The 12,783-nt window shown below is 35.3% G+C and overlaps 1 protein-coding gene across 1 annotated transcript in view; it reads right to left on the reverse strand.

Moving 5' to 3' along the window:
* The window catches only part of CNTNAP2 (contactin associated protein 2), a gene marked incomplete at both ends in the record, with an annotated part of 1,150,499 nt that overhangs the window by 374,119 nt on the left and 763,597 nt on the right, over positions 1–12,783 (reverse strand). The window contains one exon of the mRNA XM_084306678.1: positions 10,479–10,585. Coding sequence (XP_084162804.1) covers positions 10,479–10,585 — 107 coding nt within the window. The remainder of the gene's footprint in view (positions 1–10,478; positions 10,586–12,783) is intronic.

Below are 12,783 nucleotides of genomic sequence, written 5' to 3' on the forward strand. Positions count from 1 at the left end.
AGGGATGACACAGAGTTCATTACCTGCCCTAGAGAATCTGCTGGAGAAAGTACAGCCTTTTCAGAATCCTTATTATCACCTTTTCTTCAGTCAGACAAACTGGAAGAAACAAAGAGATCTTTGGGAGTCTTTTTTTTTCCATTGTACTTCTATGTTCAATATGAATATCTCATATATTCATCCAGCTAGATCACAGAAAACAGCACTATTATGAAGTTGTAACTGGAGGCAGTTAGCATTTTTTGAGAGATCTTCTTCCCTTCCAGTAAAAATCTGGCTGTTTTTAGGAAGAAAAGTAGCAATTCTTAATTTTCTTGAATAGCTGCCTTTTGCAAAATAAGTTTTTGAATTAAAACATTTGTTTGCTAATATTTAGTGTGTTTCCAGTTTGTGAGATAAATGAGGGTCTGATTATACATTGACCAAATCTTTTCATTAAACTTTTAGAATGAAAAGAGATTTTTTGCAAGCTTTCTTCTCATTTTTTCAAATAGCTCTTCTGCTTGTAATGATTTTCATAAGTCTTAAAGCACTTACAAAGAGCATCATTTTTCCTATGGTGCAAATGAGGAAAAAAAAAAAAGAGAAAACACACAAGTGGGAGAGAGAAATTACTTGCCCCAAAATTAAATCACTGGGAAGTGCTAACACAAAGGACTGAATCTAAATATGCTAATTCTAATTCTGTAGTCCTACCAGATTGATCATGCTGCCTTCTACCTATGGAAAAATGAATAATATAGAATTTATCAAATCATTTTGTCCTAAGAAATGTACACAGAAATGGTACAAAACCTACATAATGTCTGATTATCTGTTGTTATATACTGCCTCTTTAATGGAAAACAAACAAAAAAAAAAAACCAGAATGTATTCTTTTTTGTCTATTTTTAATGCTATATAAAAAAAAATATGTATGCGTAGAAATAATAATAAAAAAAACACTACAGATATATCTGAAGAAATTCTCATTACTTCAGCTACAGAGCATCTCTACAATTGACCTTTGCACTAACTTCATTTTCTCACCTGTCTGAAAAAGCCAGAATTATGGAGTGACTTCAAAACATTTTTTTTTTTCCTTTTTTTTCTTTCTAACGGCTGTCAATCAGAATTTAATATCAACACCTTTATTATTATTATTATTGCAGTTAAGTTAAAATAAGCAATATGCTATACTGTCTTAATGGAGAAGTTTAAGAAAAAGCTAATTAATTTTGAAGTCTTTACACGCTGAGTCTTTTTTAGGCTGTGATTAATCCTGGCTTTGATTTTATAGCATACACGAGCTTTTTTAAAGTTATCTATTCTTAATTGCATGTTCTCTCTTAACTGTCCCATGGAAATAATATTTGATTCTGCATTCTGAATAACAACAGAGCACAGGTTATAGCTACCTGCAAAAACTTCTCTAATACCTAAACTTTCTCAAATTCAGGCAAGTTGCTTGGTCAGTTTTAAACACATAAACTAGGTCTTTGAACTCAGGGACTGAAAACACTGAATTAGACTCTGATTTCAGACTGTCACTGAGCCCCAAACATATTTCCCTTACATAGTAGTTTCGCTTAAAAATCACAACATTTGACTCTAATTTAAAACTATACATAAACAGCCTAACTTTATAAAAGCTTTTCTTTTCCCGGTTTTGGAGGCACAGCTCAAAAATACATTGACTTGGGGTTTATGTATTTCACATGAAAGACTGCAATGTGCCCGTGGTGCCAAGAAGGCTATCAGTATTCTTGGTTGTATTAGGCAAAGTATTACTAACAGGTCAAGAGAGTTGATCCTTCCATTGTTTCCCACAGCATCTTCCTGGAAAAAAAAACACTGTCTGTTCATGGCTTGGACAAATGTACAGTTTTCTGAGTGAAGGCTGGGTTGCTGGGCTCAAGGAGTGAACAGAGTTCAATCCAGTTGGTGGCAGGTCAACAGTGGCATTCCCAGGGTTCAGTCGTGGGGCTAATTTTGTTTAACATTTTTTTCAATGGTCTGGATGAGAGGGTCAAGTCCACCCTCACTAAGTTTGTAGATGATACCCAGTTAAGTAAAACTATTGATCTACTTAAGGGTAGGAAGGGTTTACAAAGGAATCTGGATAGGCTAAATTGATGGGCCAGATCCAATCACATGACATGTGACAAGGCTAAGTGCTAGGTGCTGCACTTGGGTCATAACAAACTCATGCATCAGTATGGGCTTGGGTAAGAGTGGCTAGAAATTTGCCAGCAGAAAAGGACCTGAGGGTGCTGCCAGCTGGACACAAGCCATTAGTGTGCCCAGGTGGCCAAGAAGGCACTAGCCTAGACTGAGTCAGAAATAGTGTGGCCAGCAGGATGAGGGAAGTGACAAGGCTCATCCAGACCCTTGGATGTAGCACTGGCAAGACTGCTCCTTGAATACCGTGTTCAGTTTGGAGCCCCTCAGTAAAAGGACATTCAGTTCCTTGAGCATGTGCAGAGAATGGCAACAAAGCTAGTTGAAGCAACTAGAAAACGAGGATTATGAAGAGTGACTGAGGCAATTGAGGTTGTTTAGTTTGTAGAGGAGGAGGAGAGGCCTCATCACTGCCCACAACTTCCTTACAGGACGTTGCAATAGGGAGGGTGTCAGTCTCTTTTATTAGGTGAGAAGTGACAGAATGCAAGGAAGTGTTCTTAGGATGTACCATTGGAAGTTTAGATTTGACATTAGCAACAATTTCTTCCCAAAAAGGGTGGTCAAGTATTGGAACAGGCTATCCAGAGAAATGGTGGAATCCCCTTGCCTGGGGGTATTTAAGAGATGTGTGGATGTGGCAATAAGGGAGGTGGTTTAATGGTGGAACTTGATAAGTCAGGCTGATGGCTGGACTTGATGATCTTGAACATCTTCTCCACTGTAAATGATTCTCCAATTTTAAAGCCTAAGATTAAACCAAACAACTTCACCTTCATTTAAGTTTATCTTTTTAAATTAAAAACATATAATTCAATAAGTCTGCATCCCTAGAAGAGCAAGAAAGGCATTATGTTAAATCCCTTGAAAACATGTAATAAATAATAGGAGATGAATCCACACAGACTACTATAAACTATGATATTTCCTTTGAAAAGTGTTATTGGAAAAAGATTAGCTGCTTTAGAAGTTAACATATTGATTATACAACCCTTCTAATAAACTTCTGTGAACAAAATAGTTTCTGTATAAACGAGCTTTGAGAATCTCTATTCTCAACAGCAAAGAGACAGACATGCTAGAAATGATGCTCTGCAGAGCATGTATCAGATTTGAACATTTGATTACTTCAGATACAGAGTGTGAGAAAGGAGAATAAATTGACACCAATCTCACCAGCTGAGAACAATCAGCTGTTGAAAGTGCTTTCTTAGAGAATACTAAGAGCAGGAGAGACAAAAGACTCTAAAGATTTCAGAAATTCTATCTCCCATTTTCAACTACTGCTCCAAGATTAGCATTGTTCAGATACACATCCACATGCACACACTGCTGAGCCTGAACATAGCATTTACCTCCCTAAATCTACTTTGCTTATCCTAGGTCACAAATTCAGAGTCTCTAAGTATCTTGGATGCAAACAGATTATTTATTTTTTATTATTATTTCCCAGCTAGACAGGACATCCCCTACTGCTTCTTTTCTGAGAAACTTCATCTGTTCTTAAGAAACTGTTGAACCTCCACTGCAGCAGCTCTTTTGGAAAGTTTTTTTTTTGTTTTTTTTTTTTTTTTTTTTTTTTAATTTACTTCTCCAATAATCAGGGGAGTTCTTAAGAAGCAGGATAGGAATGTCATCTTAATGTAGTTTTCAGTCCAATTTTGTATTCTTGTTTTCATTTGATTTTTCTTTCTTAAGGCAGAGCTGTACCAGAGAGTTAGATTTTACAAACAGGCCATGGAAACTATTCTGGCCTTAATTTTGAAGGTTGTATATTGTTTAGAAACACATAACTAGTTTCCTAGTTTCTATCAACATCAACCCTTATTGATATCAAACCCAAATCTCTTCCAAAGCCTTTTTCAAAGCTCAAATGAGAAAGATGTAGTCTCCAGCTGGTAGCATTTACTATCAAATGACTGTCTTCTCCACATTTAGTTTACAATTATCCAGAAGTATAATAAAGATATTAAAGTATTTTTCTTCAGTTTAAGTTTTTTGTTTGTTCTTAAACCGAGGTTCTGTTAGTTCTAGCAAGGGTCAATTCTGTAGTAGAAGTTCTAGGGGGAAATTACTAAGGGAAAAAATAAATACCACTTTCATCTTGGCAGATGTTACAAACTTCAGAGTTTGTTTTTTTTTTTTTTGGTCATTAATGACCCTCCACATTTGGATTAGTGGATTATTTTGCTGTGTCCTGGAGGCACTTCAGTTGCATATACCTTCTCTCCTGATAGTGCATTTATGTGTTGTTCATGGTTATAAAACTTGACTCATGAGATCATAAGCAACCTTACTATTAGTGGATGGTCTGTCCTATCTCACTCAGATCAAATTGAACAAGTTCAGTAAGTGTTGCTTGTTATTAATTGCAGCAGTTGATTTTCTTTGAAAGATTTTTCTGTTGTTTCCCAGATTTTTCTCTTCCCTCCATTAAATGTTTCTGTAATTAGTGAATTGTAAAGAGAACTCTCATTATTGATCACATAATGCATTAATCTGTCTGTGAAACTGCAAGCCCATTGCCATTTCTTAAAAAAAAAAAATAAAATAAAAAATTTAGTTCTCTAACAAATCTGTTAGTTACTTTTTATGATCTCAATTTTATTCTCAGAACTCCCCCAGTTTTTACTGGGGTGGAAAGTCATACTTGTTCGTGATGACTATGCATCTGTACAATTACTTTTATTTATTTATTTTCCTGAAGATTCAAAATGCATATCTTTGACGAATTATGTATTTGCTCTTTTTGCTATGGACTACTTCCCAAAATGCTCTAGAGAAATAAAAACAAGCACTATAATGACATCTTTTCTTCTCTAGACTCTGAATGTAAAAAGTCAAATGCTTCAGTTGCTTCCTCCTTTCTGGAAATACAAGAAAATCATTTATAGCCAAGTAATCAACAGAAGTCTTGCTGTAAGTCCAATCATTACAGCTTATGCAGATTATATTTGGTTTTCTGATTACTGATTTTAGCAAGAATTAGGAATCAAAATTATCACTGCCTCTACAATGTGTGTTAGTATAGAAGTTTCTTGCTCAAGTTTTATTTCTAGATACTAACACACTACTTATTAATGCAGAATTTCATTTTAGGGAGAAAGTGAATATTCCTAGGAAAACAAATAATCAATGCTCATTAGACTTTCAGTTACACCTAATGTATTAATCTAAAGGGAAGATCAGTGCTTTACTCCCTAGTAAACTCTGGAATACATTCCGAAATATATGGTAACATTCATGACAAGCTATGAGGAGACAGAGCCAGGGAATGCAGGGGTCAGGATCTGTTATGTTTAAACTAGGACAAAACAAACAAACAAACAAACAACAAACAACTCACCACATTGTTACAAATACTCATTCTGGAAAACAAAAAACAAAACAAAAAACAAACAAACAAAACAAATCCCCACAACCTTGCAGCAGAATTCTACTCTAAAAGTATAAAAATTTGTGTATGTTCTCAATAGAGTTGTACTCTCTGTATTCCGGTGTAATTTCTCTGCCTCTAGTGATGTGATTATCTAAGACTACATATCACCTATTGCTTTTACAGGTCTAACAGATAACTGATGGCAAGCTTGAGGTTAGTGCCCCCAGTGGAATAACTGAAGATTTATAAGCAAACCCTTTCCCATGAGATATTCTCAAAGGAAAGGTGGACATACACAAGTAAAAATAAGGGCATTTTTTTGTTTGAAAGTGAAATTTAGAAAGAATATAGCTTGTCTCATATGAGTAAATATGAACATAATTAAGATTAATCCTTTGAGAACAAATTGGACTTTGCTATTGGAAATAATTAGGAGAAGACAAATATAGTTAAATTATTTTTATAGGTTCTGCTAGATTTTTCCTAAATCCTTTATTGTGTTTCTTTCATATGTAGAGTTAAGTGAAAACATGCTGCACATTAAAAATCTGAGAGAAAGAAGTTTGAATAATTACTATTTGTGCTGATATGCATTTGTAAATTTATACCATTTTGTTTTAAGGAAGCACCTTAGAGCCTAAAGCTGTATGTATAGTTTGTGCAAGGTGCAGCAGAGTGATGTTATCTGAACAACACAATGGAGATGAGAAGCAATGAAGAAAATAAGCTCCTATTCTCAATGGCTCCAGGAACCACTTACCAATAGACTCTTGAAAAACGTGTCTCTAAGAAATGTGCATGGCAGGGCAGCCTTCAGTAGGCTATAAAGGTTAGTCAGAGATTAAAATTTAGCTCATACAATAAAGCTGATAAGGATTATGCTTAATGTTAATTATAACCTTAATTTTTAAAACAATTTTAAACCCTTTAACACCTGTAAATAATGATTTTTAAGTATTAAAAAAATCTCAAAAAATTTAATGCTTAAGTATTAATTTACCTTTCTGTTTTATCTAATGATAAAGTTGGTTTTCTAGCTTGGTATTTGCAAGGCCACAGTATTCCCCTGGGCACTGAGAATGTTATGAAAAAACCAATATGGCAGATTTCTAGGGTGTTTCCTATGCAATGAAATACACAACTTTCCAATATTATTGGTTAATTCACCATTAAGCTTTTGGGACTCTACAGGGTCTGGCTGGGATGGAGTTTACTTTCCATGCAGCAGCCCATACAATGCTGTGCTCTGCACTTGTAGCTAGAACAGCACTGGTATCACACCAGTTTTGTGTCTACTGCTGAGCAGTGCTGGCACAGCACCAGGACTCCCTCCAAACCCCACACAGTCAGGAGGCCGGGGGTGAGCAAGAGACAGGGAGGGACCATCACCAGGGCAGCTGACCTAAACCAATCAAAGGGATATTCCATACCATATGATGTCACACTGAGCAATAAAAGGTGGGAAAGGGGAAGGAGAAGGAGGGTCTCCTGTTATGAAGATATCTGCCCTCCCAAACAACTGCTGCACATATTGAGGCCCTGCTTCCCAGGACACGGAAGAACATTGCTTGTTGATGGGAAGTAGAGATTTTTTTTCTTCCTTCTGCTTCTCTGTGGTCTTTGTTTGATTTTATCTTTTTCTCTTTAATTAAATTATCCTTATCTCAACCCATACGCCTCCCCTCAAAATTGTTAATTTCAAATAAATCTGAAATAACTATTTCTGTTTTGTAGTTTACACTGTTCTCATCTCCAGAATACATACTTCACCTCTCTGAACTAACTATTGTTTTCACTATCATGCTATAAATATATTATGACCAGACCTACGTGAAACAAGGCCATTTTAATTCACAAGGGTTTCATGCAAACATTTTTCTCTGTTTCACTTCAAGGACATCATCTCTTGATTTTGTCTGAGTTTCAACTTCAAAAGAAACCTAACACACTAGTCTGAAATTCAGTCAAGGCTGTAAAGCTTTGCCTTGTTTCAGGTCAAAAGCTTAGGAAAGTGTTGAAATTCCCTGACCAAAGCAAAATTCACTGACAAAAGCCTTCGGTAACACAGAACTTGTTCCTTTAAGTTCAGCAAAACTCAAACTCATGAAAATCATAAGTTACAGAGCTAAGATACACACTAGTATAGCCTTGACTCTAGCCTCTTTAAGAAATGCCCTGTTACATCACCAGAACAAACATTGTAAACACTGAGAAAAACATTTTACAGTAGAACACAAAACCACTTGCTTTGTAACAATCTTATATTTAAGATAAATGATACTGAAAGTGCCTGTACTTAAACAATTTTCTTCTCCATAGAATCACGACATCTGCTAAACTTTATAGCCTTTTCATACAACTCATAATCCTGTTTAAAATTGCTTCCAGTTATTTTTATATTACACCAGTTATCATTCCAACTTTGTTCCTCCTCCAGCATCTCTTTTGTACTATTGTCACAAACATCAGAAATTTCATAAGGAGCTGAAAGGTAGCACACCAAGCGTGTTCAAGTACATATTCACACTGCAGAAGTAGGAAAGGACAGATGGGGTCAGTATCACTGCAGCAGAGTTGAAGCCCCATACCTTAGGACAGGATAACCACAACCTTTAGCAAGTTTCAATAGATCCCCTCTTTATTTGCAGAGATAATTAATACTGTAAACAGAGTTGTAACATCTTGTAAATCCTGGTAAGTATTGCCTGCTCAGTAAAGGCAGAGGTAAGGTTATCTCAGCTTATACCTCAACACTAATTTTTGATTTTCACCGATTTTGGAACCATTCAATTCCAGACTCCAGAACAGCACAAGACCTCACACATTCTCACAGAACAGCCACTGAGTAAATAACTTTCTGCTCAACATTTTTTTAAATAGAAAAAAAAAAAAAAAAAGATTTCTAAAATTGTAGCACTGATAAAAACTTCTCTTTTTTAAGATAAAAAAATAATCAAAACAAAAGCTTAGACATCTATGTTAGAAAGTTCATCTGAATTAAAATGTAAATTTCTAAACAATATTTCTAAACATCTCCAAATGACCTGGACGCCGTAATCCCATATACTTATCCTATATCACATAACTCATCCTATAGTTAAAAACAGAACAGTAGACTCCAAATCCCCCTTTCAATACTGCAGTCCAGCAGTGCCTTTTACTTGCCTTATTGCATTGTTCATCCATAACAGGCAGGTGAAAATCCTGTTAAGAGAACTGTTTACACATCATTGGTTTATTAGTCCTTTCCTTTTTAGTGACTGATTTAAGAAAAGTTACGTCACCTATGTGTCCTTGTTGCTTCTCTTTGGGACTCAAGAAGGAAAGCTAGACTATGTTAGATTATATCTTAAGTCATCTACACACTCACAAAGGAGTGAAGAGACAATGGCAGAAGGAAGAGCCCAAATAATACCTTGCCAGTCTATTCACGGTCCAGGCATCAGTAACTGGGGAGACTGGGACCCAGGAACAGCTACTAGGCAGACTGTCTGAGCCAAGCCACTGATCAGCCAAAAAAGGGAAAGGGATGAGGACACTGGTGCAGTATTTCTGTAAATGTTTTGCATATTATCTGTGCAGCCAGCCATGCACTTGCATGTGCATGATGTGCCTGCTGGGAATGCATGCAGCTGCAGGAATCTTGCCTCTGTCAGGCTTTTGGATCCTGCACAACACATTTTCCTCTGACAAATTATACGTATTTTCTGAGGCTTGCTAGATAAAATGTACTTAATTAACTGAGCTTCCATCCCTGCATTTCTCCAGTTAAACACCTTCATAGCATATCATATGGACAGGAAACATATTTTTCCAGGTGTCTATACTAGAGCAGAAAAAGTTCTAAAAATATTATACTTTAAAAAAAAAAATTACTTTTCCTTTGTTTCACCAAAATCCTACTTCATTCTAAATTCTGTGTCTCCTTTCTTAAGAGAAGAGGTAAGCACTGCTATGCACACCCACTCGGTGGAAAAAGGGCTGCCCATGAAATTTCTTACACACACATTGGTGCTTCATATATTTGCCATTAATAAACACTCATTTGCCACTTAACTCTCAGTTTTACTAGCATATTAGCCATACCATGAAGGACTTGATTAATACATGTGTATATTCAGACTATGAATTGTCACCATTTTTCTCATTGACATTTTGATTATGAATTCAATAATACTGCAATTGTATTTGTAACATTTTATATAGTTGTAATTAGATTATATTAATTTATATCTACATAAAACCCAACTTCAAATTTAACTTTTCAACTGTTCAATCTTTATTATCTCCTCAATATTAAGAGACAGTTTGCTAAAGAAAAAGAGGAAAAAAGGAAGGACTTGATATGTTTTCTGCATTTTCCAGATATTTTAAAATACACTTTGTAGATAAAAACCCTGTTTTTAGTGTATGATGGAAGGAACAGAAGACACATGGGAGGCTCTGCATACACACTTCAGAATCTGTAAAAAGAGCAGCTGTATATTTTTGTCATTTTTCTTTGCTTTAATATTGTAGGATAGGTGGAGCTCATAGGAAATATTTTTATTTGCAAGACAAAAGAATAATTTAATTACAGAATGGTCACAAATCAGTATGTAAACAAAGCCTCAGGATTAGCAACCTGAACCAATATTTCTCTAGCAGTGGTCAGCAGCTCTCCCCAAAAGCTGAGGGCACATTCACTGTGTCCATTTCAAAGTGTAGAGTGCAATCACTGACAATGTACTTGGTCAATGTGCTTTGGATCCTTGTGTGATACAGAAAAATACTATATAAATACAGCCCTACATAGAAAAGGCAGAGCCTGCTTAAATCAACTTTTTCTTAAAAAGGTTGAGAATCTTTAGCAAGCAGATAAGATGACAAACTTTATATCTCAAAAGACACCAGGGTCTTCCATACTCAATTATGATTTTGAAATTGCAAGACGGCTTACAGTTATGACAAGTGGCGCCACTGTATCCAGTTCCATCGCAAGTGCACTTGAAGCTGTCCCACGTCTGGGTGCATTTGCCACCATGTTCACAGTGGTTGGGCACGCACCTGTCAGGATGAGATGCAAAGATAGAGAGAAAACTAAATGAGTGTCAAGATTTACATGCAGCTAAATTCAGAGCTGCCCAAGCAGTATATCATGTCCTTGCTTAGCAATTAATCCTTGTTATTTCTTTCAGAGTAACATAATTTGTATCCAAAAACAAAGTTGCACAATTAATGATTTATCAGGCTCTGATGAAGCCCCTTTACAAACAGGAAAAAAAGGGGGAATAAAAGTGGAGTGTTTTCACTTAATATATTAGGGTTCTAAACTAAGTATGACTGGTACTTAGCTGTCAAAAACAAAAAGAATATCACAAGCCACGCTGCTTTCTGCTATGCAGGTGGTGTCATGCCTCATGGACTCCAGTCCCATGACTGAAAGTAAAAGAAAGAATGCCAGTGAGTTGCTATTTATCCTTCTGTTGTCAGCAATGGGATAAAGTGAAGGCAGATTGCTGGCTAGGACGGAAATTACTAATGTTGCATTATTAAAACAAACAAGGTGGTATAGGCTGCATTATAAAAAAATCAATAGGTTTTTCTTTATAGGGATTTGTGGCAAACGTTGCTGTTTTATCCTACCCATCTGTTTTTCTTCTCCAGCTATGCTGTTGCTGGGGAGTGGGAGGAATGCAGAAGAAGTGGGATGCCAGATATTCTATGTCATAGCAGAACATGTATTTATCTTTTCAAATATTATCTAAATGTAATTTCAGAGGCATAAGTTTGACCTCAGATAGTTAAAAAAAAAAAAAAAAAAGGAGTTACCATGTATTTTCACCTTTGAAACAATTAAATCTCTTTTCTTTGAGACATCTGTGCAATATAATTTCAAAGACTTTTTCTCCTTTATTAAATTGGCTAGAGTCAGACTCAGTATAGGTTCTGCATTTTTTAAAAATCAAGAAATTAAGGAGTTTTGCTTTCATGTTGAGTTAGCCAAATCTATTTTATGAACTGTATTTTTCATTAAAACATTGGAAATAAAAGTTAGGAAACTGCTCATTAGACAAACAAAAAAAAGTTTCAGAAATGCATTACAAATTAAGGATGTTTGTCTTCAGGATCTGCAGTTCATCATATTCATCATGTTAACAACACATTATTAAATAACATCCAAGGACAGCTTTTCCTTCCTTACGTAGCAATTTAAGGAGACTCAAAGTATCTAGTGCACGCTCTGTAAGCTTAGAGTTTCCTGTCTCCTCAAGTTCCACTTGATAGCATTGATATGCAGGACAGCTACCAAAAAGAACCTACATGACAATATGCATTTGAGACTTGGATGTTGTGTATTCATCCTTATAAAGGATTGTTGGCTTTATGCATGCCAGAAGTACTTCAGAACACACACCACCATGGCTTATGTCCTATATCAGCCTGTGGTATTCAAGGCTAGCCATTTATTCTTTTTCAAAAAAAATCAGAATCTACTAGTTTTGTTAAAAAATAGCACTTAAAGAAATGCTCATCTGAAGTAAGAAACAAAGCAATTTAAAATTTTGCTTTCATATTAAAATACAGTAAACCTACCTGAGACAGTTATCACAGTTCAATAAATTATGTTTTCTACAAGGTTTAAGTGAATTCATTTAGTTTTGTAACTGTGGTAGTCTAAATGCACAGATAGAGTTGATTACTGTAATTCAGCTAGTAAGTGATAGCTTCAAGTTGTGCTCTCAACACTACAGAACAGCAGCACATAATGGCACATTTCTAAACATCCAAATCACTAAAAATTTCCATGAATTCATAGCTGGTGGGTACATGAGTAGGGAAAACAGAGACCAGTGACACTTCAAAAATAATCTTATTGAACTTGTATTGAAAGATATAAACAACTAGAAAAGTTCCTAAATTTGAATATAGTTTCTTGATTTTTTCCAGTCTTTCAAAATAACTGCTTTCAATCTATTTTCTTCTTCATTTACATTTTTAACACATTACTTCAAAAGTTATTTTTTTTCCAATGGCCATACTAAACATTTTTCTATGTGAATTTGGCCAGCTATTTATACAAAATCTCACATATAATGCCAGTGAACTGTTTCACTTTTTAGTGCTATATAACTTACATTTATTGTAGCATAGCTAGTAAAAATACTCCATTATTGACTACAGCAGTGAGGTAAATGAATTAATATAGTGATATATGAAAAAGATATTTATCTCTATCATTCAGTGGAGCATATCAGAACATA

Source organism: Netta rufina (assembly GCF_964035555.1).
Source record: "Netta rufina genome assembly, chromosome: 2".
In the NCBI taxonomy this organism is placed as follows: domain Eukaryota; kingdom Metazoa; phylum Chordata; class Aves; order Anseriformes; family Anatidae; genus Netta; species Netta rufina.